The sequence below is a fragment of the Trichoplusia ni genome, chromosome 10 (genome assembly GCF_003590095.1).
Source record: "Trichoplusia ni isolate ovarian cell line Hi5 chromosome 10, tn1, whole genome shotgun sequence".
NCBI lineage: Eukaryota > Metazoa > Arthropoda > Insecta > Lepidoptera > Noctuidae > Trichoplusia > Trichoplusia ni.
Window position 1 is genome coordinate 13,952,776 of NC_039487.1, and position 26,742 is coordinate 13,979,517.

At 34.5% G+C, this 26,742-nt stretch overlaps 1 protein-coding gene across 1 annotated transcript in view; it reads left to right on the forward strand.

Annotated features, from left to right (window-relative positions):
* LOC113498079 (paired box protein Pax-5-like) overlaps positions 1-23,676 on the forward strand; it is a 64,398-nt gene extending 40,722 nt beyond the window's left edge. The window contains exons 4-12 of the mRNA XM_026877987.1: positions 3,991-4,188; positions 10,909-11,008; positions 11,380-11,554; positions 13,509-13,594; positions 14,568-14,718; positions 17,608-17,655; positions 17,730-17,864; positions 20,550-20,658; positions 23,496-23,676. Of these exons, the coding sequence (XP_026733788.1) occupies positions 3,991-4,188; positions 10,909-11,008; positions 11,380-11,554; positions 13,509-13,594; positions 14,568-14,718; positions 17,608-17,655; positions 17,730-17,864; positions 20,550-20,658; position 23,496 (1,003 nt within the window). The 3' untranslated portion in view covers positions 23,497-23,676. The remainder of the gene's footprint in view (positions 1-3,990; positions 4,189-10,908; positions 11,009-11,379; positions 11,555-13,508; positions 13,595-14,567; positions 14,719-17,607; positions 17,656-17,729; positions 17,865-20,549; positions 20,659-23,495) is intronic.
* Positions 23,677-26,742: the final 3,066 nt, after the last annotated feature.

The following is a 26,742-nucleotide window of genomic DNA, read 5'->3' on the forward strand; positions in this document are numbered from 1 at the left end:
AATTTATTAAAATTTGGTACTGAAACTCTTGAAGACATATTGCAAAAAAGTACAAAGAAATTGTTATTTGCAATGATTTAAAATCAATATACATCATATTTTGTATATGTAGATTTGATTTAATTTTAAATGTAGATAAAAAAAATCTAGTTGTAGAAGTAATGAGATTTTTTTAGGTTATTGTTAACAAAAACTATGAATACTAAGAGTTTCAATTAAAACTATTATAGATTAAAATTATAAAGATACACACCTGTAGATTTAAAAACTATAGCCTTTTTCTTTGAAAGTCTAATGCGTTATTTAAGATCAGTCAGACAATCATAAAGCTAGACGATGCAACATAAATATCTTGAACTAAAAACCTTACACAGCAATAACTCTTTACCATAGACAACTACATTTCAGTTCTTAAAAAAAACAATACATTAGAATAGAAAAATCCTTTAAAACATTTCGAATGACCTAAACAAACATAATTACAATTATTTCATTAAATAAATCAACGTACACTCGCCAACGGAAGTACGGTCACGCTTTCTGCGCCTGCGCATATGCCGACGTAAAAACTGACTAATTACTAAACGGACTCCGTATAGCACTTTCATAACGCTCTTCTTGTGCTGCGTTTAGAAATTATTATGGTGTTAGTACTATTAAGTATAAAATACTTTATAGATGTACTATGTATGTTGAGAGTAATTCAAAGTGTATTTAATTTCATACATCGTCTTGTTATAGAGAATTCATAACTACATCATCTGTCATAGAAAAAAAATGCGACATTTAGTTAAAAAATCTTTAAATCTTGTTTCAAGAGAACTTATTTTAAAAGTTTTATAAATTTTTACAAATCATTTGATTTATAAACGTATTCAAAATAGAAAATTGACCAACATAAAAAAACGCTAATTATGATAAGGTGTCTACATACCTAATAACCAAAATCAAGACGATTCATCCTTTACATTTTAATAAACAACTGAAAACTCACCTTTCATAGATCTGTCATCCTAAAATCTATATCTATACTAATATATAAAGCTAAAGAGTTTGTTTGTTTTTTTGTTTGAACGCGCTAATCTCAGGAACTACTGGTCCAACTTGCAAAAAAATCTTTTTGTGTTGAATAGACCATTTATCGAGGAAGGCTTTAGGCTATAAACCATCACGCTGCGACTAATAGGAGCGAAGATACAATTAAAAATGTGAAAAAAACAGGGCAATTAAATAATAATAATAATAAATAAATCCTGGGACAACTCACACACGGTTATCTGATCCCAAGCTAAGCAGAGCTTGTGTTATGGTAACCAGACAACTGATAAACTTACTTATATATTTCTAAATACATACATATTATAGATAAATTACACCCAGACACCAGAACAAATGATCATGCTCATCACACAACATTTATCCTGGGCGGGAATCGAACCCACGACCTCCGGTATAGCAGTCAGGGTCACTAACCACTAGACCAACAGGCCCGTCAATTATAAATCATAACTTATATTTTCTACCCAAGGGGATGAAGTCGCGGGCAACAGCTAGTAAAACATAATATCTATACAATTTGTACCATTAAAAACTCATCGATCACCGTACCTTATCAATTTACTACCCAAATATTCTTGAAAAAAATACCAACAAAATTAATATAATTACTAATCATATACCTATCAACCAATAAATAAACAAAGTACTTAAAACAAGCCGCAATAACAAGATCTAATAAGCCATGGTGAGCTAAAGCCGGTTAAAGCCGACTTAAGCCGCTTTTAGCCGCACAAGCCGTTGTAAGCCAGTGCAAGCCTATTAGCCGCCCCCCGCGGTATCTTGATTGCCAATATGTTCAGTATTGTTGACAACAAATTGATTATTGATGACGTTATATGTTGATGCATTATTTGACGATGTTGGATTAATTTTGGTTATGGAGTTAGTGCTTTGAGAGTCGTTGTAGTTTTTAATGTTAGTTATGGAAAAGAGGATTGCTGAAATTGCCGACCAATTATGAATTTTGCTAAATTATAACGGAGATATTAATTACAATGTTATTTTCATGATTTGAAATTAAATAAAATCATATTAATGTTGAATATTGATAAGATTTTCTTCTATAAGAAAGTGCGACTGCTTTTTACACTTGTATTAGAAATAAAAATACATGTTCTTATAAATAAACATTTTATTTTACACACATTTTTATCCTGTTTTTATCTACGTGAAAAACATTAATTTAAGTCGCACAATATAGTTCTAGAAAATACCAAAAAATAATTTAAATAAAAAACGTACTGCAACTCGTAATCAACGCACAATTTTGACCCAAGGCTGTCTAATAAAATATATTCAAAGAGAGCAATCTAATAAGTACAATTATTTTGTGTCAAATTTACGGACAACCCTAACTGAGGCGGCCCAGGGGTAGCGTTACGATAATGTTACCGATCCCCCACGGATCACAAGCACCCTTGTTTTTGGACAGCCCTGGGACAGTTGTAAGGAAAAGTGTTTAATAGTCTCACCATATTATATGAGTATTATTGAATAGTCATAAAAATATCGTATGTTTTTGGCTGATACATTAGAATGTACAAAATCACTATTAACGTGAAATTTCAAAGATTGTTTGTAACAGAACAAAGAAATTCATAACTCAAAAAACGTAATTCCATTGGCAGAAAATCATTTTCAAACAATAGTAAAAATTTTAATTAATTTCTAGAAAAGTAATATTCGTATCCAGAAATATTCAAAAGACTTTTCTCCCCATCAGTACGCGAGTACCACTTAGGGTGTGATCGCACTCGTAATTGACTTATCACGACGCGACGTTTGTAATGCTCCGCAGTGTGTACGCACCCTTACAATAAATTGGTTAAGTGCGGCAGTGGTTGGTAATCTTATTCCTTTAAGTAAACCTGTCAGTACTTGTGTAGATCTTGGAGAAGGAGGTTTTAAAGTATTTTACTGAAAAAAAAATAGGACTTGATTTTAAAAGGTGTAAAAGTTGCATGTTCATTTTCTAGCGGAAGTTGTAGATTCAAATCCATGTTTGTAGCAATGTCAACCTCTTGGAGGGAAAAAAAGTCCTATTGTCTTTAAATATCAAAACACTTACCAGACTATTAAGCATGAGTGATAGCTTACAAATCTCGTTTGCATGATTCGACTATCTTTAACAAGTTACACGATATTTTTGTTTTATGACAACTTTAGCAGTATCATAACAGTTGAAATCGAAGACAGTGAATCGTGGAAGTATTTGGGGGAGCCTTTGCCCAGCCGTAGGAAACAGTGTGTTAGATAAAAAAATACACTTGAAAGGACCTCCACAAGGTTCAACCAATACGTCTAAAGACAGTTGAGAAAACCTTCTCAAAATCCTAATAAACACGTCTGTCTAGGTGGCCCTTAATTTTGCACACAATAAACAAAATGAAAGTCAACAAAAAAAACAATCAAAATTCACGAAAAGGGCAGCACACCCTTTTAGTATCCAAGTTTAATCGAATCGTCATAATACCATCACGTTGTATTGTCGACGAATTTAATTATCATCAGCTAATGCCAGGTCCCTTGAGGCGGGGGCGTGATGTTAGGGACCACTTCAATGGTTCTGTGCTATGAGGAATATGGTGCTTTTTGAGATGTGATGTGTCAAAACGGGTATTTCAGAATGAAAATTTTGTTTAAAGAAAATATAGAAAGACATGGTTATTGATAGATTGTAGTGTTAATAATACCAATAGTGGTCTGTAATTATCCCACTGCTGGACTAAGGTATTCTAGCCTTTTAGAGAAGGATTGCAAATTGACCACCATACTTGTTCAATTTGCGTTGACTATTGAAGATTCCAAAATTAGGAGTACGAATTTACTCACAATGTTTTTTCCCTATTTTAGCAATTCAGAATGTTCTTCTTTTGCATAGGATCCGAATTCTATAAAATATACTCTACTTAAGTTTCTCTTGCTCCTCAGGTACTACGAAACCGGCAGCTTCAAGGCTGGAGTGATAGGAGGCTCCAAGCCGAAGGTTGCGACGCCGCCAGTGGTGGACGCCATCGCCGCTTACAAGAGAGAGAACCCCACGATGTTCGCCTGGGAAATCCGGGACAGACTGCTCAGCGAGGGGATCTGCAGCCAGGATAATGTGCCTTCCGTGTCCAGTATAAACAGGTAAGATATGCCAATAATTTGGACTTTGAACTAGCTTTTAAGTTATTAAAAGCAATGGCAGCCGAGTGTTATTTTTTGCTGTAGAACGACTAGCGCCATTTGGAATTTCATCCCTGTGTGAGGATTTCAAAAACATTCAAATCACATGCTCGGAACAAGCATTCGTGGATCACATGAATGCTTGTCCTACGCGGAGATTAAACCTGCGACGCATCGTGCACAATCTCTTTGTCGTGGTAATCTGCACCACTCAGCTATCAGTGCAGTCATGTAGCTTGTCTACAAACACCATAAACTGTAACAATCCTTTTATAGAAACCAAATAGTTTGTTGTTACAACAACGGTACTACAGCAGACTTCGGAAAAACTTTGATGAAACACTTCTATCGCGTATTGTGATTCGAACCATAACTTCATTGAGTTAAGGTGTAGTTTTTTTTTTGCTTATTAAAACGGATAACGTGGCTGTAGTAGAACTGATTAGTAGGAAAACGATTAACAAAACTAAAACGGTTCCCAACGTGGGGCGGCTCATCACAGAAATACTTGCCCTGAGCGAGAATTGAACCCACTACTTTCAGTTTAGCAGCCAAAAACAATAACTGCTACGCCAATAACAGAAAGAAAAATAAACAGGTTTATCGAAAACGAAATATAGAGCAACTTAACTTTTACCAGAATACCCGAAAATCTCATAGCCCGTCAAGGGGTTGCGTGAACCGGAAACGCTAGGGATGGGGCCAAAGATGGCGCAACCGGAAGTGAAGACACGTGCTCCCGCGCTCCGGACGTCCTTACTCCCATTGAATTATTATACACATAGAGAATCCCTCTATAAATGTATCTTATTGAACCATAGAGTTTTCTTGGCTATGGTATTTGTATTGTTGCGTTATGGTTCATTTTCCGGTACGCAACTTTTCAATTATTGGTTATGGATTTTTGTTATGATTCCTATGGAAGTTAGATAAACTATTATATTATGATAATGATTGATTTACTATTGGTATTTACATAGAAAGCACATTATTTGATCAAATCGTTGTAATAAAACGAATTTTACGAATTATTATTTATACTTTAGTTCTTAGCATCTTGACGACTTAGTAAGTGACATAGTAATATTAAAGATAGACGTAAGCTCAGTTTTCAATTATTGTTCTTCATGGCATATATGTAGTTTCAATCTTTGTTAATTTCATCTTTATTTTAAAGAACAAAACGGAAATATCAACGATATCGTCAACGTCAATTTTTTCAACAATAAATTACTCGTATAATAACTAATTAGTTATTGAGAGCCCTCAACATTATTATAAACCATAATATCACAGAATTTCATCACTAACAGATGCAAATACAGATAGGCGACCCCAAATTAATAAACAGTAGCATAACAGATATAATATCTGATTACAAACGTTGACACGCTTATAACAGAAAATTGATAATTTTCCCCACGAATGGGGAGCTTTATCTTATCTGGCAACACGTAATTAGCCGCGGATTTAAGCTGGCAACACTTGAGTTGAAGTATTTGCCGGATATAGGTTTTAATATTTTCCATTAGATTAAATAGGGAAAGTGTCTTGTTTACTTGTATATTTATTACTATATGGCAAAGGAAAATTACATCTGTGTAAGTGTGTATTAACATATTATAATTACCTAGACACACAAAAAAACAAAGAGACTATAACTCTCAAAAACATTCAGATCTAACTCAGAACAATAATGCTATCGAAAAAAAACCTACATAAAAATGTAATTTAACTCAAAAATAATTATTAAAAATCATTTTAATTAAGTTCACAAAAACACGCATACATATACACTCAAATGCACAATATTAAAAAAAAAGCGATCAAGTAGGTGTCGGACTCAAGGGACCAAGGGTTCTGTACAAATAAAACAATTCTAAAACAATTGGTCACACACACCTCAAGTTAACGGCCGACCTTATTATACACGGTGATTTTTTAGTCGTCTTACAAAAGGAGCCTCGTTCATGTATCCGACGTAAAATACCCCTAGGCGCGATTATATTTTTTTTATCATCAACTAAGATAATAAGTACGAAGAAAAATTAAACAAGAGAAATCTGAAATATACTCTTAAAAATGATAAAAACGCCGCCGCCCGCGCCCCTCACCATTGTTACAAGGCTCGGACCGCGCTCGCAACAGAAATGTGTTTCTAAAAAACTACGAATTGCATCATAATATTGAATAAAAATTGCATTTTAAATTTATTAAAATCTTTTAAATACGTATTTTTTTTATCATGAACGTGTTCTAGTCATTGGATACATGAACTGGGCTGCTTTTGTAAGACGACTAAAAAATCACGGTGTATATAAATTATTTCATTTCATTTCATTTTCATTTTATTGTTGTACTTGTCAATCGAAATATCTCATCTAAAATAGTGACAGACAGACGTACAGGCAGACGGCATCTCAGTCATAATTTTCCGTATTTTCCCTTTGGTTACTTAAAAAAAACAAGCAAACATACTATCGCAGTCGTATGGAAGAATTCTAAATAAATTTAAAGTAACGCGATTTAAGTTACCCCTCTGAAGTACATTGATACCCAATAATCCAGGCTTATTGTTCAATAATGAACCCCATTGCACACCGACCCACGCATACCACCCCATTGGACCCCATTGAATTGTGCACTTAAAATAAGCACGTATTGATAGACTGAACCATCGTTCGGGCTCAAATGGGCATGATCATTTGATTTTTGTATTTTTGACCTGATTGTAATGACTGCAAAATGTATGGACTATGTCTAAATGCATAAGAACTAGTTACATAGGTATGTATTTATTTATGTATTTATATGATTTAGAGGAACTTTATCAGAAATAGCATTTCTTTTGCATTTACATAGAACTAACAATTTGGTTTGGGTTATACAGAAAGTCATTTATATTTATTAATACAATATAAATTAAGAAGCACTACATTTTAATATGATTCAAACCATAACCTGCATGTTAAAAAGATTAAATATGTAATATAAGATTATTGACACGTAACTGAACTGTAGTTATTTTATAGAGTTGATTAAAATTTGCAACTTAAGTATTGTTTTGTACAAACAATTTAACGTCACAACACCCTCTGATCCTTAAAATTCCAAAAACTTAATCGCATTTCCTCACCTCATGATATCACAATTAAAACAAAATAAAAAAAAACAAGATAAGATCGAAAGTGAGAGAAATACCAAAACACAAGTTGACTCCAAACCTACGAGGGTAGTCCCGGCACACTCCGGCACGTGTACGAGGCAATCCGGCACGAGCAGAGCCGGATCCGGCACGTGACCGTAATGGAACAGTGACGGAACTTGGAATCGACCGCATGTGATCAGTTGAGTGGAAGTGTGAATATTTGGGAACAGTATTTAGAGACAATTTAGAAGATTGTTTGAATTGTGATTAAAATAGGTATGGCAATGAGTTTGTTGAAAGGAGGTGAGTATCTATCGCAGGAAGGTCAAATGTTAACGTTGTTAGGAGAGTTGTTGTGTTGATATTAAATCGACATAAAGAAAAATGAGACACAAGATAATAAAAGAAAAATGTATAAAAATACTTATTATTCTGATACTGTTTAAGAATGAGACATAAAATATATCAAACAGCCTAAAAATATATAATAAACCAAACCCAATCATCATATCCATTCCACATTTTAAAACTCAGCGAAAACTCATAACAATAAAACGCCCTATAAAATAAAAAAATAAAAGGCTTACTTGGCAACACTAAGACATTTTAATCGAGGGACGGGCGGGTAATTGAAGTCATAACTCTGGCAACCCCAGTTTGACATTTAGATTTTTTGCCGCGCACGCGGAATAAGTATGGCGGCTTTTTACTGAGGGCTAGTGACAACGCGTGGATAAAGGTTATTTTTTTACGAAATTATTAGTTGTAAAATAAGATTAAAAATGTTTGTCAACGTTGAGGTGGTTTAGTTCAATAACCGAAACCTTTCAAGTTGTTGCAACCTTGCAACAACTTGAAAGGTTTCGGTGCAAGTTCAAATCCAGGCCTCAGTAAACGACTATAGGTGCAAAATCCTCTTTTACAAACTTATGTACAGATACTTTTATAATTTATTGTTCGTAACTTCTAAGTTGCCAATAACTGTTCTTGGCTTCATATTATAAAGAAGCATTAGAAAATGAACTGTATAAAGTCAGCTCGTACCTAAGCCAGAAAATATATTTATTGTTTGTTCCTAACCTAAAACAGGACTGTATAGATTTTCGCTAGAAATGGGACTTATAGCCGGTATTTGGTCCTATACCCGACCAGACTTTAAAAGGTTTAATTAACTGTGTAGACCACCATCCCAACAACACAAAACAATTCCGTATCATTTTTAATAAACGTGAAATAACATTATACTTGTAACATACACATATCATTCTTTACCCACATTTTAGTCCAAGAACGGTACAAAAATCCAAAAAAAAAACGGAAGCATAACCACTTAATTTTCAAAATCAACATTATGTAAAACGAATTGCGGGAAAGAGGTCCAATAAATCACGGATATTTGCGACCCACTCGCATTATGAAAGGAGAGGGTACTATAATATTAAAGAGTAAATAAAACATGACCGACGCTGGTAACCCTTTCTACCGGAAGCGGATATCATAACCTTGCTTTTTGCGGTCACAAAATGTTGCCATTTTGTATTTTTCGCGAATATTTCGCCTGGTTTTTGTGAAATTATTGTTTATTTATGTGGTTATAGCTGCGACGTTCCTTCCTGTTTTAGTGTTTTTATTTGCATTTTGTTTAGAAAATGTATTATATATGAAGTCCTCATATTAATCTTCTTTTCAGCAGAATTATAAGTGTTACGATTATTAACCACCAAAGAAAGCCCTGGTAATACATAGCACACTAATGTAATAAATACAGAGTATGTGTGTATGTGTGTTACCTTAGATTAGGCAAAGGTTACTTTTAACCAACTGCGTTGAATGTGAGTAACAATTTTGCAACTCTAACCCATATAGAGGCGGGCGAAACAGTGAGCAACAACTAGTTACAAATAAAAAGTGACTTTGTTGTCTTTATCTACTGTCCTTTCAAATCTAGTTCAGTAGTGGGAATATCCCATGCTTACAGATCATACTTCCAAAGTACATTAGTTACACCTCACGGACAAAACCGCGAGTAAAAACATTAGAAATAAGGTTTTCGAACTTCTAAATTACACTAGCATCAAACTAGCTTTCAACCTAAAAATTTGCATTCCCTACTTCAATTACACATTATAATACCGAACTATCCATCCCTGTTATAAAAAAAACAAATAACTAGTATATCAACACGTCAACACCCAGCGAACTCAGCATCAATCAACAGAATCCCCTCTCAAAACTGATGACCCTATTACAAGAAGCTAATAACACCTTTTTGATAACTTCACTAAACAATTTTTGCATATGTCAACCCTGCAGAGGCTGGCAATAATTCACGAGCGCGCGCAATCCATCATGGCGGAATGAACTGTCAGGCGCGGGAAAATGGCCGCCAGATAAAATGGTAGTCATTCTGTGGTGTTTAATTCTAGCATGTTTTGGTAGTAAATAGGGATATGATGTTATCATAGGATTTAAAGGTTAGGTACTTGTTGTTTGCTGAAACTTGTTTTTTATCATCATTCATCAGCGAATATTCTTAAGTGGAAGAACGAGAGAACCTGCCATCCATTTTTTTATATAACAAAATGATTACACTGAAGTAAACTAATAATAAATAAGAAAATAAAACACTTCTGGATTTTCCTCTCCTGCTCTTGATGCCAAACCATCGTCGCGATAGGCACTCTTCACACTTCTATTAACGTTCGTATTGTGTAAATTATACGCACTAATATAACGATAAATATAATTTTATATACTCATTGGTATTTAACTACACTTCAATAAGCCTAGGGAAAAATACATTCTTAGCGAAAATTCTTGGTTATTCCAACAGATTTTACTCCGTGAGATAATCTACAAGAAAATCTAAGGCTGAACCCTCCAAAGATAATCTTCATATTCATAATTAGAAGCAATGACTTGAATATTCCATTACTGCACCCCTCAAAAAAACGCGACTAAAAAGTCGCAGCGACATTTTCCCGCGGCTCGCCGCAAGCCGCATGAGTTATGTGGCACGCGACTCGACATCCTTTTGCAATATAGAGAGCGGTCGCAGCGATTTGTCGCGCATCCGACGACCATTGTCGAAAAATCGCTCGTTGGCAAATTGTTAGTTATGAAATGTAATGATTTTAAATTATGGTAATGCGTTTTGTATGGGAGTTTGATTATGTTGGTGAGGTTATAGGGTCAGACGAAATATAATTTAAGTTTAAATACATTTTTTAATTACAAATTGGCCATCTAGTTTCAACTAAGCATATAGATAAAAATAACAACAATTATCAAAGCAATATTTATTTCTAAGTAAGCGAGGCTTCCATGGCAACCTATTCGTTCTGAAACACACAACACCCTGAAATAAAGTATTCCGTCCCACCCTGAATTCTAACTTTTATCATTATCTTCTTCACACTCAATTATTTTGACTAACGAAATGTGTACTTTCCTTCCATTCCATTTAAAGTTACTCCAAAATTAAAAAAAAAAACTCAATAGACTTCTTTGTAACATGCCTCACTTGCCATCAGGATCGTACGCAACAAGGCGGCTGAGAAGGCGAAGCAGGCTCACAACCAGCAGCAGCAGCAGGAACAGGAGATAAGCTCAGCGCAAGGAAGCGTTGTATCTGTAAGTATACGTCTATACTCCTGCAAATGTATGAGACTATGAGAATTCTGCGTGAAGTGATAACTACCTGAAGTTATGTTTGCTTTTATATCAAGTTTTGAAATGAGAGCGAATTTGATGGTCCCAGTTGTTGTCCTTTCTGATTTCGGTATCTAACAGGGCTCAAAATTCCAAAGTAAAGGATTTGATACCCTTTGGACAGTCCAACAAATAAATTGACAACAAATACATTTACTTGGTTAGAAATAGTGGTCTTTAATTTAAAATGGTTTCCATTTCGTCACCTTCTATCAAAACCAAAATCAAACCTTTATAAAATATATGATGGTTATGTATTATAAACTTATAACTAACCCAATCTTCTCTCTCAGGTGATAACCCACGCGGGTAACGCGCCGGGGACGACGGCAGTACTCTCCCCGACCACAGACCAGCACGTGACGAACACGAGCTACAGCATCAACGGCATCCTCGGGATCGAGCAGGTTGAGGGTCTGCATAACGGGAACGCGACCGGACTGAAGAGGAAGAGACATGAAGACCAAGGTATGTTGGAGGCCAAGACTTTCTGAGAAGAATATAGCTTAGAACGTAGCTTTTATTTCAGAAACTGTTGTTTTGTCGAAAATATGACAACGAGCTCATAGATAACGGCTTTACCTTTGAACGATCCAATTTTCGTCTGAAATTTTACCTAAAAGTGACGTTACGATGTAATTCTATTCTTTTTTGACTAGATAAAACAAGAAACTGGTATCCGCCATTTTTTATTTTTTTAAATGTCATCATCCCTATTCTGACCTAATATAAAGTCTAAAAACTACATACTTATTGATGAGGTTCTTGGGGATGTTGTGGATGAGCCACATGCCTAAGAAATCATCTATTTTGTAATATCTTCTACGCGAGCAAGTATTTTAGAAAAACCATTTCAAAATTAAGCGATTTCAAATTTTAAAGTCACATAAATTACGTTCAAAATTGTTCGTAACAAACTCGGAATCCAAGAGTTGAATTTAATAGAACTTATTATATTAAGGTCACAATTTGTGCAGTAAACGTAATAGCTCAGTAAATCTTACCGGTTGCGGTTCGTACCCACCACTACGGCTGAAAGGATGCTAGTGATGTGCCTAACAAAAAAAAGTATCGATATTTTATCGATAATAAGAGTAAAAATTCGTGTGACGAAATTACTAATTTTACTCTTAACGTAAATTAAATTGGTAGTGTTTTAACTTTAATTATTTGACCTTTGACACGAATTAACAAGTCTCAATGAAATGTAAAGTACCTATCATTTACTTTGATTGTTATCTGTAATGACTGGCTACTTGTCGAACCGGTAAATTAAATTATTTAACGTAATTAACTTATGAACAAGGTATGTTATTATGTAAATTAACATTTATGGCACAAATGAAATACTTATTTTAATAATCAGGTAACAGGTTTATTGAATACCACAAAATTGACTGTTTTTATTAATGGTATTAATAAACCTAAATTTACAAAAAACACAGCTAACCTCTTAAAAAAGTTTGTCTTTAATAGTCTGAAGTTGTCAAGCGTTTCAGCAATGATTATCGATGTTCGTGTAGCTGTTCACAAAAACATCGATAGCCAAAAATATCGACACGACCCCATCACTAGAAACTTTAGGGAGCATAAAACGAGCGGCACCGGGGGAGGCCGCGAGTATTTCACTGCCTACACTCAACTACCATCACTTACAACTTTCCTTATGTACTTTTGCTACATAAAACCAGTTTGTTGAGTTTGTTCAAACCTTTGGAAACAGTTTTGATAAAGACTTTTCGAAGTTTTTAGGGTTTAATATAGTGACATAATTTTGAAAGTCTTGGTTAAGTATGAAAGGATTGAACTTTAAACGTTTAGGGAATTAAAGATAATTAAAGCCATCGTGAGACTGATTCATTATTAAATGATGTAACGGTTTACTCACGCGTATTTATCGGGGTAGCCCGACTCGCGATCCCGCCGCGTCTGCTCATGATTAAGGACTCCGGTTGGGTCCGAAACTAGTCGGGCTACCCCGATAAATACGCGTGAGTAAACCGTTACATCATTTAATAATAATTAAAGCCGTTTACAATAGTATAAATTTAACAGATTAATTAATGTCCTTCGTTCAACAAGCTATTTACAGACTTAATTCTATACAACTGCACCAGGTTAGACGCCTGGATTCAACTGAATATGGAACTTTAACTGAATAAACTACCTAAATGACCTCTAAAATCATTTTTTCTAAGAAAATCAGTTTTAAATAGTCAACCATCTACGGAATATATAATATATAATATATAGTTCCAAACTTTGTTAAAATAACACTTTTGTTATTAAATGATGCAACGGTTATCTTGCGTATTTATCGGGTTTGCCCGACTACTTTCGGATCCAACCAGAGTCCTCAATCATGAGCTGACGCGGCGGGTCGCGAGTCGAACTGTGTTTTTCAATTTTCGTTTTGTTTCAGATGAAAACCGGGACTTCAACAGTCATTCAGAAGACGACGTCAAGAGACAAAGAAGTCACTACAATGGCGACCAAATATACTCCAATGTAAGACTGATAATCTTCTTTGACTATTTCTGGTTAATTTCGTTGCGGGTCATAAGATAGTTAATATGGGAATGTCCCACGAACGCGAACCTAAATGAACAGTGGTCTTCATTGATTTCATTGTAGATCCTAGCTTACAAGAGTTGCATTTAAAACATATAGCCACGAATTTGTCCACGAATGCTTACTCAATCTGGACTTCTTAAAGATAAGATAAATAAGAATTAAATTCCGGAGTGTGAAAGTTTTTTTCAAGTCTACACACTTTATTTTCTAAGTATCCATGGGACCTTATAATTCCATTTTCCACATTCCACATAGACACAAACAAACGATTTGTCATATTTGTCAACAAACATATTTTTTCATAGTTGTGTTATTTAACAACAACACCTAGTCCATCAAAACAATCACATACAACTCTAACCATCCCATTAGAGGCAATCCCGTAAAGATTACGAAGACAATTGCAGATTCCATTCAAATTAACAACCCAACTAGCTTCGTATTAACTGCGGTGCATGGAGTGGCGCGAATTGGCGCGTAAATTTCGGACGCCATCTTGTTCAGTGACGAATAGCCGTGGTCGAGCGTTAATGATCTCACTTCCGCCCGCCATTACATTCGTATAAAAGTACGATTTAATCGTGTGTGATTTTCGGATGTTGTTTCGGGATCGTTTGGATTTAATTTGGGCTTTGTTTTTCGTTGGTTTGGAATTTTGGGAGGCATCTGACTGTATCTAAAACATGTATTATATTAATGCAGTTTTTATGATGCTGTGATGCATTCCATCTTTTACTTGCTTGCAAAGAACGTTATCGGCCTCTTAACACTTTACCTTTGAACTGATAAAAATGTTAATATGATAGCCAGAACACTAATCGTAAATCGTAAAATAAATCAAGTATAGTCTCAGGCTTCAACGCCATCTGGAACTTTAACCCTTTTACTAAAGAAAACCATCTTTCAGCTCTGGTCATCATCGAAATGGAGTCTAAAAGACGAATACAAGTTACTGTCGGAGCTCGGTGGCGCAGCGGGTGGAGCCACGGGGTACTACGGGGAGCTGTTCGATGCCCCGTATGAACACGCCGCCCATCCCCATTACACGCCTCACTCAGGTAAGTATTTTGGATTATAGATCATCTGGAGACAAACCTCTTGAAACAAATCTTGTGCATGTGGAAGAAAGGTGAGTGTATACCATCTCTTTTTCACATGTGCACTGTCAGTAACGACGTTTGTTTTTCTGCTACGGCAACAAAGTCAAAATGTTGTTTTTTTGTAGTGGCCCTAAAATGTATGGTGACAAAAATTCTAAAATTATAGTCAAATTACATCATCTATTAGATAGTGTTCGTGATAGAAATAAATTATTTAATTTGAAGAATACTCTGATTAATAAAAATAGACTTGACATACATCACGTATAGCCATTCACAGCAAACTTTAACGTAAAAATAATAGTGGTTTCTTAGGTTTTCGCGAATGTTAGACATTTAAATGAAACTACTGTCTGCCCGTGCCCATGATACCTGCAAAGGTGTCGAAACTTCGGGAACTAAAATCTAAAATTAAACCGCGATAAAATCCGTAAAAGTAGTTTCATTTCAATGTAAAAATAATAATTTCTAGTCGAGCAAAGTCTATTCCTAATTTATCACTTATAGGATATTAATTCTAGTAACAAAATTAACAATTTAAATTCCAAAAAGAAAACCATCTGTCAATAACAAAAAATCATTCGATCAGGTGCCTACAGATCTCATGAATAAAGTAGTAGTGAATGAATGAGCCGACCGGTTCCCAGCGTATCGCCGACCGCAGCCTATTATGCGGTAACCCATCTCGCTATGATACTATTGATTATTTTACACCGTGATTATCACATGGGAACATTTGTATCGCAAAATGGATTAACCATAGTTTGTTTAATTCTGCATAGCAACCGCCAGTGCGTTCGATTGGCTTGTTAGAAAACTAAGTATAGTTGAACTTTTGGTGTGTATTTTCAATTCTTTTTAAAAATGAGGAGATTCGCATTTCGTTTGTATTTTTTATTATTGTTGCATTATTACTTTGGACTGGATAAGCCGACTTTGCTGATTCTTTTTTAGCAGTCATAAGGTCCTATAAAATTAAAGATTTTATTTAAAGTCTGTAGTATACTTTTGTTGTTAAGACAATATTATGGTTCAATTTAATTTATCCATTCCAGCATAATAATATGAGCATAGATTTAGGTTTTTGTTAAAGAAATATTTTCAAACAGTTACTATTGAACTACTTTTACGTATTTTATCAGAGTAGTTTCATTTCAATGTCTAACATTCGCGTAAACGTAAGAAACCACTAAACAGGTACTACTCAGTAGTTTTGAATCGATGATTCGTACGTACCGACGTCTACTAGTTGTTCACATAAATTTTGATACTCACTTGTAACATATAACCAAGATAAACCTAATATAAAACGACTCGTGCCATCGCCTCACTTAAATTCAAATCAATCCTCATCAGAAATAAAAACCCTAAACCTAGCAAAGCAACTTGACCCTTTAGTACTACTAGATGTCAAAGCAGAATTAAACTAACAAAGAAAAACAAGAAAGCATCTTCTTTCTCACAAAAGCCGTCAGCTGACCACATCCTCGTGTGTGAATGGTACTCTCCGACCCCTCTCAGTAACGTAAGATGATCATATCATGGTCCGTGTAATATAATGCTAGTTTCATTGTGTTCGCCCGATTTTCTAAGTTAAAAGTTCTGCGGTTTTCTATTGTTTTTTACAAGTTCTTCCATGATATTGTTTTCGAAATATGGTACTGTGTTTGTTGCGACTTTTTTAGGAGTGTCAAAGTAACCTTTATAGCTGAGTATTAGTCTTTTTTGGGTTTTCGTTTGGAGTGTTTGTATGCCAGATATCAGCAACTAGAATTTACAAATAAATGGGGCCTTTTTTGTTTGTTTAAATGAGTATTCAAATCAAATTAATGATCAAACAAGACAATGATTCAAACCTTAAAAAACCTTGATAAACGAAGCGTTATTTTTAATATTTCCGGGACCAATTCAGATACCAGTAGAAGTAGATACTCAAATCATCACAGCTAATAATAGAAAGAAAGAAACACTCATAATTACAGTTACCTTAAACAATACAACAGAACAGAACTTTCAATTGACAACAGTTATAAACAATCAAGTTGACAAAAGTAACGGATGCACAGACTTGCCATTTCGTTCCGCGAGGCTATAATTTCCTATAGAAGAACCATCATTACACCATTATTTGTTACGCCCTGAAAATTGGCTGCGGTAGTCATCCTGTATGCCACCATAACTGTTTGTTTGACATGAATTCTTGTGGGTAAATGGGGTTTTAGGCCTTTGTACTTGATATTTCTATGGTTTGTGACAAAAAAACCCTTTGATAATATTACATGTTTAATTTTTGCTTCATGTCATAGTAATCCTATGATAGTTAAAGCAATGTGACCTTGATTCCATATACTAATATTCTCTAGAAATACAATATGTTGTTTTATCTACTTACGTCTGCGTTTATGCTTCAAGTATACATTAAGATATGTCGAACATTATATGAAACCAGTTTGAGTGAACAAAGTGTAGTTCATACGCCATCAATAAATCTGTAACCATCAGTGTTTTATATTGTTCAAAAACTATTTGTTTTCGGACGAGATTTAAAACACTTATTACTACCGTTATTACTTCAATTTCGTTTCGAAATTTGTAAATTAAATATTATTCCGTGACCTATACTGATTGATCAATTTTACTTTCGAAAGAAAAGAACTTTTTAATGCGGACTAAATACTGTTTTTATTGAAAATGAAAAAAATATCACTCGTCTTATTGATGCAATTACAAAAATAGTACATTTTACCATTATACAGGTTTATGTTTTCCCAAATTTATTCTAGCTCTTAGCATTACACCATTATAATAATATATTTGATTAATAACATGAAGTTTCCTCTTTATCAGCACACAATCGCCTGCCTACATTAGGGCAAACATCTCTTCAGCCACTCTGTAAGCTACCTCCTTATATTTGTCATAATTAGCTGCTATAAGTCCAGTTTTCTTATTATTCGGTTTTGTTTCAGCTACGAATGATTCCACGGGATCGAATGGTGGTGCTGGTGGTGAACCTCCTTCGGCGGCTGCGAGTCCTGATGCTGCAGCGCTGGTCGTCCTCCAACCTCCTGCACCGCCGTATCCACCGTACGCACATTATGATGGTAATTAAAACAGTATTATCTCATCTTAATTTAAGAAATAATGTAGCCCAAAAAAGGTCTATTAAAATAACTTTGTGAAAGGTAATTTTTAGATCACTTTATTATTATTTTAAATCAAATTCGTAACTTACTTCACCAAATTATGTTTTAAGTACATTTCATCAAATTATTTTCATGACAACATGTTTTCTTCCTGATACATACTGACTGTATACAATATATCAACTCTCCCTTAGTTTTCCCCTTTAGAGTTTACAACCTCTGCACAAAATGAACATTCACAAAGATGTCACCATAAATCGATGTCGACTATAACATTCCACCCCTTTCGCATCTCCTATAGGTAGATACGAGATATATAATGACCATAAAGACTAAAATGACTCGGTTTAAAAGCTCCATAATAATATACATAAAACGTTCTAGTAAAAGGGATAATAATGTATTAAACTTGCCACCGTATAAGTCCCGTGAATCTTTGTTGAGATTACTAATCTGTGCTTTTTACGAGTCATAATACTATCAAGTTAATATGTACTGAAGGGACGCCCACCAGATTTCCTCGCAGAATAATTCGACATTTTGCTGCCATAAGGGAAAATACAAACAATTTATCCCAAAATATCAGTCAGTGTCAGCATCCTCTTACCGCTTAGGTAAAAGTAAAAATAAAACGTCAAATTAAATTACACCTCCCCTCAATAAAGATTCACGCACAGAAATAAAACAATGAAAGCTAAAACAAAAGTGGCCAATCAGATAAATAGCAAGAATCACAGTTAAGAAAACAAAAGCGAAAAAAAGTAAGGAAAGCTTTCGACAAAGTCGAGTGAGCCACTCCGAGCCACTCCGTCGGAAATCTAATTTTCTCCTTGGACCCCGCAATGCTCTCTGTGTTATAACATCATAAAATTTCATACAGAGCCCACAGTTTTAGCACTTATGCATATTAAAGAGAGATTCTAAAATGGAGTGCCACAGGGAATGCTTTGGGGGCCGCTCTTTACGCTTCTGGTCTTTAATCTGCCGCAATCTGCTTATCTTGGTCGAGGGTGGTAAGGGTGGTTCGCAGACATCTTTAATAGCTCATTCGGGGCTCTATGCAAATAATTTTAGAGGGGGAGCGGTAGGGGGATCATACGGGCTTTGTCTGGGCTAACGAACCGGCACAAGAGTCTGTGGAACAGAAGTGCTGCTAGCTCAAACGGGTTTAGGCCCGCGTTTATAAATATTAAACCGGGGTGGGAGGGGGTTGCAAGTGGTTACGCGTAAGTGTGCAGGGGGCGTGTTAGTGTTAAATTTGTTTGAGGCGTGCCGGTTTGAGCAGCCTATTAATGTTGAGTGGTGGTTGAATTGATCAAATCTGACGATGTAAATAAAAATAATACATTCGCCACATTAAATGAATTCACCGATATTTTGAATAAATAATTAGTTTCGCACTTAGAATTTATTCCTAGAAGCTTGTTGGTCATTAGAGGGGGGTCTTTAAGAGAAATGTTGATATATGGGTTCATAAGTGACGGACCGTTTTAGTAACTGAGGCTAGTGTAGAAAAATCTCCCTACAAGAACACTAGACACAAATTAATAAATACAGCAATATCGATGGTATATTTGCAAGTAATAGTCCAAACTTTCAACGTGATGACTAAAGCAATTAGCTAAAACACAGACAATGGATAGATCATAAATCATTAGCCGACGTAAACTTGCGGTGAAGGAAGGAGGAAGCCTCAATTGAAGGGCAAACTTAAAAAAAGTTTAACTAGGAATACATTGTTCACCTTTTTTAGCTCGTTAAAGGCAGGACGTAATTTTCTTTGAAAGGAAACAGACTAGACGAATTTAAGGTAATATAACGTTGTTGTAGGTAGCGTTAAGATAAATGATGACTTGCTGTTTTTTCATTAATGTGTAATATTATGTACGTACCTACATGTATTCATTTACAAAAAAATATATATTTTGATACTGCAGTATTTGGCTAACTTGCCGCCAAAACCTTCCGGAAAAGACCATTCGTATTGAAAATAATAGTCTTTTAGCCTACTTGCCCTACTTTACTTAGTACCAACAAAAATCTTAGCAAAACTTAGCTCCAAAAATGTCTAAGAGTAAATATTTAATGATGCCTGTGCAATGCAGGCGTTAGTAACGTGACGACACGATCCTCCACCACCTCAAATATGTTTTAGAGTGCATAATTTTAAGGTTTCTTCGGAGCATAATTTAACAATAACAAAAAGTTCCTAGTCAAAGTATTTAACAAAAATATTTGTAGATATTACATAAATTACATACCTATTGTTTTTCTATATTCACTATGATTGATTTGAACAGCTTACACTATGTAAATCAAAGAAAATATGATAAATAATTATTTATTCTGACCAATCGAAGAAAGATTGATTAGACCAGCATCGTTATTTTTCGTTTTAAAATCTGCAGCAATGTTATAAAATCTCAACCAGCAATATGACAATACCAGCAAGACCTTCAGATGTCTAAGTCAACTTCATGAAAAATGTCACATGCCTACACATTCAGATGCCCACATAATTTTTATTTATTACAATTGCAACTGTACGTTAACCCCCAACAGTGTCTCATTATTACAAACTTCTTTTAGGGTAATGTGAACCTTCTATGTTTCTGAATTTAAAATGTGCTAATTCTATTACAGGTACGACAACGTTAGCCAGTGAGTACGCGTACGCGGCCCCCTACTCGCAATACTCGCCCTACGGTGGACCCTACTCGCATTCTGCCGCCACCGGCTTGCTGTCCAAGTGGTGGGTAAACTTCTAATTCATCTCATTTGTTGAGTAAGGCTTTAGGCTATAAACCATTACGCTGTGATTAATAGGAGCGAAGATACAATGGAAAATGTGGAAAAATAGGGTATAACTTATATCTTCTAACCACGCGGACGACGTCGCGGGCAACAGCTAGTTAACTATAAACAAAGCATCATTTAAAGTTTGTTCCTACATTGTATCACTAAGCTAGCAAATAATAAAAATACTACTCAAACGGCTTTTTTTGCATTACAAATATTTTTTGAAAACAGACCAAATAGGAAACCCGTATCATTAAATCAAGCACAGGTGCTAAAACGCTTCCCTGAGGTATCCATTCTCGCTCGCACTCTAAAAACCATCCGAACCAACCTCTAAGTGATAAACGGACCAGATTTATTCACAACACAACGCCATTTGTTACTCCGAGCTTGCTAAACGACCAACGGTTTAAAGGCAGTAAAATTCGCGGATAACTTAATGTGCGATGCGGTCAAAGGCTTTGCTGGATTCCATGTGGATATACCGACTTTATGTGTTGAGTTAATTTTTATTGCATCCGTTAATATTACGGTCAAACTCTAATAATATTTGTTGAAAAGATCATCTCTCATTCTAATTGTATTAAAACGCCATGTAAGCATGAAGCTAATAAACAACCCAATACCATAAAAACTAGCGTAAACATTCTAAGTTCGTAACCTTCATTTTCTTCTACTTACTTAAAAATCTAAATCAATCGTTTTTATTTCAGTAGGCCATTTTCAAGGCACTTTAATTTTTTTTTAGTTTAAAACTATCATTCTTATAAAGAGGAACCGTCAAGAAATTCCATAAGTTTCTTTTTAAACCTAAAATGCCTCTCTACACAATGCGACAGTCATTAAATTAAATAAACCTCAAAAGAAAGCAAATACGATTGTATGTACTGACTATTACAGTGAAACAATAAACAAAAACCCAAAAATTCTCGAATAACGAATTACAATAAAGCTACCAAGGATATTTCGAAATGCCAATGCCCTCCAAATCCCATGAAAATACATCAACAATCCGACTTATGATTCAAGTATAAAGAATATCAAGCACAATACACTGTTTTGATTCCACCATCAAATTAGATACAAATTCCCAATCCCATAGGTGCTACATCAAAGCTACTGGTCTATACAAACTTATTGGTACATCCACGAATGCGAAAATCAAACGAAATTGATCCTTATGACTTATTTCCTAAAGCGTGTTATTCGTTTTTGAGACCGCAGTAAAGCTTTTACGTTGGGGTTCATATAGGGTAGGCGTTCTTGCAAATTCGGCGAGGATTCGCATGATGTCAACTAGAATAAATGCTTTGTTTTGATTTTTGCGCTTCATCACAATAAGAAAATCTTTTTTCGAATATTTTATTCGAAAAGACAAAAATAATAATAAACACATGCCACCTTCTTCAAATAAAAACTATGGAGACAAACTTTATCAACTTTTTGACGGGACCTAATGACAACTATTTCACATTGAGTAAAAAAAGATTTAATACACATCGAAGTTCCAAAGCAACAAGAAAAAAATACAAACGAATTAAATACTCCCATTTTTTTATCGATCGAAAAAATATCCAGTCACGATAACGGTCATTGAAATAACAGTAGCGACAGCAAATCAATAAAGCAATAACAGAATCACACCCTATAGCACAAAAAATCTCGATCATGAGCAAAACCCATAAAAAATCAACCCTATCAAAACTAAAACATATCAAGAACATAATTACCCAAATAACATCTAAATTAATCGACAAAATATAAATCAGGGCACAATGGAACTACACTAGCACATTTGTCGTCCTGTCCCTGTATTTGTCCCTACGGGCCTTCACAAAGGGCACGGCAGTCCCTTAGGGCTTGGATAACTTACAGCGCATTAAATTTAAGTGATTCCACAACGAACACTTTTAAACTTTGCGACAGGGGGACGGTTTCAATATGGCGATTGTGTTGCTTGTAGGATTTTTATTGAGACATCTTCGAGTGTTCTATTTGTTGATAAGTAGCTGTAGGATTAGTGTCTGCATTATCTCTTGATATTTTTCTGGTTATATTCAATAGTATAGATTCGTTTTTAAACATCAAGAAATAAGTAATAGATATTCGTAATTCGAGATATTCTTAAGAAAATTAAAGCAAAACTTACTTCTCACTGCAGCCAAAACTCTTTTCTCTCAGAAATTATAATATAATATGCGGACAACATCACATACATTGTTCTGAACCCAAAGTAAGTTGCTAAAGCACTTGTGTTATGGAATTCAGATACAACGAAGGTACCACAAACACCCAGACCCGAGACAATGTTAAATTGAGAATTTTTACATTGACCCGACCGGGGATCGAACCCGGGACCTCAGAGCTAGCGACACCTTGAAACCGGTGCTCACGCCACTCGACCACTGAGGTCGTCGAAAATGGTTCAATAGTTCCAGTTGGAGAAATTGGTTCCACGGTTGGCTTCAATGAGACAATCGTGTTACCTTGATTATTCTTACCCACATCTGGACTTATGTCTTTGTCAAGTCTTAGCTAGTTATCCCAGCAAACGTTGTTACACAAATAAGTTATACAAATAAGTTGTAGGGAATGAAAATAAAACAATATGGTTATAAAAATGTCTGTTGTCCTATTCTAAGACCTACCAAGCACACGAAATTCAATGAGAATTGGTCGAGCCGTTTCGGAGGACTTCCATTGCTTACACCTTAGTGACCAACTTTACACATTAGATTTTTTAATTTTTGGTATTCTTGATTTTAATTATCATTTTTCCTTTTTTTCCAGATATCAACGTACGCCGTGCGAGTAGTGACTGTCGGCGAACCACAACGAACAAACAAAAAGTGATAAAATGGACACTTAAACAAATGTATATCGATTAATTATGTGAGAAAATTAGTTTTAATACGTATAGAAACTCCTTTTGTAGATAAATTATAATATATTTGTACAATTCTTAAAAATATTTTTTTTTCTTTTATTTTCTTTCAGATTTTCACTTTGCCTTCTCGAACATTCTAAAATAATTCATTTATACTCATTATTTTTAATTCAATGAACGTTCAGAGAGCCAAAGTTACTTCTATAAATTAAGATGTAAATAATGTATTTTAATGAAAACTATATGTAATTCATTTAATGTCATTATTAGAATTAAGATTGATTCTCTTTTTTTACCTCAAAATGGTTACAAAGTAGTAAGTATTTTTTTGTAACATTTATTTTTAAAACTTCCAATTTATTTTACATAAGCTGTCCTGTGCACAATGGAATGAATATTTTACGTTTATTATACGTTTACATTTAAAATCGTTATCATTTATATAAGTTATCTAATTTATTTCTTTTGTATTGTTATAAATGTATTTGCTTCAAATGAGGCGTCACAAACTATGCAAGTCATGTGCTTCGTATATTTTAGGTTATTTTTGAAATTACTATGAGATTATTCGTGTTTTTTTTTGTACTTTTTATATAAAATGTTTAGTTTTAATTATATGTATATAGCATGTTCAAATTAGCACGCTGTATGCCATAATTATTTAAATGTAATAAGTTCAAAATAATTGTTTTATTGTGAAGAAATATAAGTTGCAAATCTTATCGTTTCCGTCCATTTTATTATTATTGATTATTATTTTCTCAAAGTTATTATTGAGATTTTTAAATGTAAATATATTTTGTATCTGAGACCCAATGAGCATGCTTTTAATATTGTTTTAAAACATACATCATACAGTTTAGAAAAACGCCAAAGACTTGAAAAAATATTGTAACGTCTTGAGTATGCAGCGCATTGTAATAATAGTTTATATCTTATAGAAAGCAATATTATTTCACCAAAGATACAAATAGCAGACCTTTTTCTGATGAACAACTAAAATTGCAAAAATAATAATATTAAATATTTCTTTAACAAATTATATTTGAAATGAAATGACCTGTACATTTAAATTCTGTTTATTTTTCTGAATTCACTTGTTACCTCAATATTAAATCTTTCTTTATGAGATAAAGGTCTGACCAAGTATTCTACTCATTTTTTATAGTAATTATATTTTGCGTACATTTAATATCTTCCTATTTATTAAATAATTTGGTGTTGCTTTTAATTTCTGGAAGCATATCGTTAAGTGAATGTCATAATAGATAAATGATGATAAAAAACATGGATTTTTTCGTTAATTTTATGTAAGTATTTGTAAGGCAAACGCACCAGTACGAAATAAAGCATATGAGTTTATAAAACATGTATTTTTTTTATATCCATAGTCATCTTTTTGTGGAAATGATTCATACATAAAAAAAACGGCTCCCGCTCGGGGGGTTTCACAAACATCCATGTCACATCCAAAAAGACACCCAGACTCAGGACAAGCATTCGAGGATCACACATATGCTGGTCCTACGCGGTGACCGAACTTGCGACACGTCGCGCTCAGTGGGTGAGTGGCGGGTGGGTCATAGGGGGGACCTCAACCAACGCAATCAAGCAAGCCCAATGTTGAAAATCTGTTGCATTTTCGAGCAGTACCTTTCTGATTACGTCAATACCGTTTGTCATTCAGGTTCTTTTTATTTTCAGTCTACTTATTTATTTAATTTGCGATTTAAAGTGCTGATTTCATTGAAATTATTGACTTTATATTTTATTTTAATTTTTCATCATTAGGTATTTATGCAGATTATGGAATGTCATATCACATTTAAACTAGATTGAATTACATATTTTAAACAAAGTATACCTATTCAAAAATCCTTCTTTGTTAAATAAGTTTACAAAAAGAAACCTATTATTCAACCTCTTTGACTTTAAAAACCAAAAACAAGATACCAAACTAGAAAGTTCTTTCATAAAAAAAACAACAATCGTAAAAGAAATTTCGAACAGTCAAAATAATAAAAATCAATACAAAAACTACAATAGTCAGAAACCCATTATAAAATGTAAGCAGGAAAAATTTCGCCTTTTACACTCCTCATTCAAGTAATCCCAATCTGGATATTATCGCATTTGCTTAACTTAATTTTTATAAGGATACAAATGCAATAATGCCCAAGAAAAAGAAGGAAAGAGAATGCATACCGGTGCCACTCCCGCCGTGCCCACCGCCACCGGACATATGTCAAGAATCCGGGCTAACCCCCGAAGAAAATGCTGCTTGCGCCGAAAAGAGGAGGTTATCACAAGTAATTGAACGACCACCGCTCAAGAAACAATGCCGAAAGAAGCCAAAACCACCGCCAGAAGAAACTGAATGCCCATTAGAAGCTGAAAACAAAAATGAAACGCAAACTTAGCTTTGGATTCAGCCTAAACAACTTGGTGAGGCTTGATTTCGTGAGAGGGAAATTTGTAGACGGCGCAAAAGAAACGCTCAAAGTGATCGGAGCGAAAGCAGTGAAATTATCACAAGCATTGATAAAACTTATCATGACGAAAATTGCAAAACATCGGAAAAGTTAATTATACAGAAAGGTGATACATAAAAAGTCGCTGTTGGGTCATTTCTAGTGCATAAGTATGGCTTTGATGCGGCTGGTGTTTCTCTACCTTCTATTAACCGCAGTGGAAGCTCGAAAGTCTGGGACACCATATTTTCATCCATTTAAAGAAAATGAAGGGGAAGAAGGAAGTGAATCCGCGAGACACAAAGAGTCGACTATCTCTTACCAACTCCTCATACTTATAATTTTGTCATTCTTCAAATTTGGTCTCTACTTGGGTCACCAATACTATCTTTTAGAAAACCAGGCATGTGTCGATTGATTAAAATAAATTCTGCTTGAAATCGTAATTACCTATTTGTTTCATTATTATAATAATAACTGCACACAACGCCTTCTAGTTTAGTACTACCTTACATACTCCTAATTAAAAAAATACATTCATTTTATAGACCGATAACACCCAGACAAAGAGCAAATGATCGTGTTCGCACAATAGATTCCTGGAGAATCCAGTCCTAGACATTCGTATAGCTGTCAGGGTCATTTACTACTATTCCAACAAACCAGAACGAAGAATCTT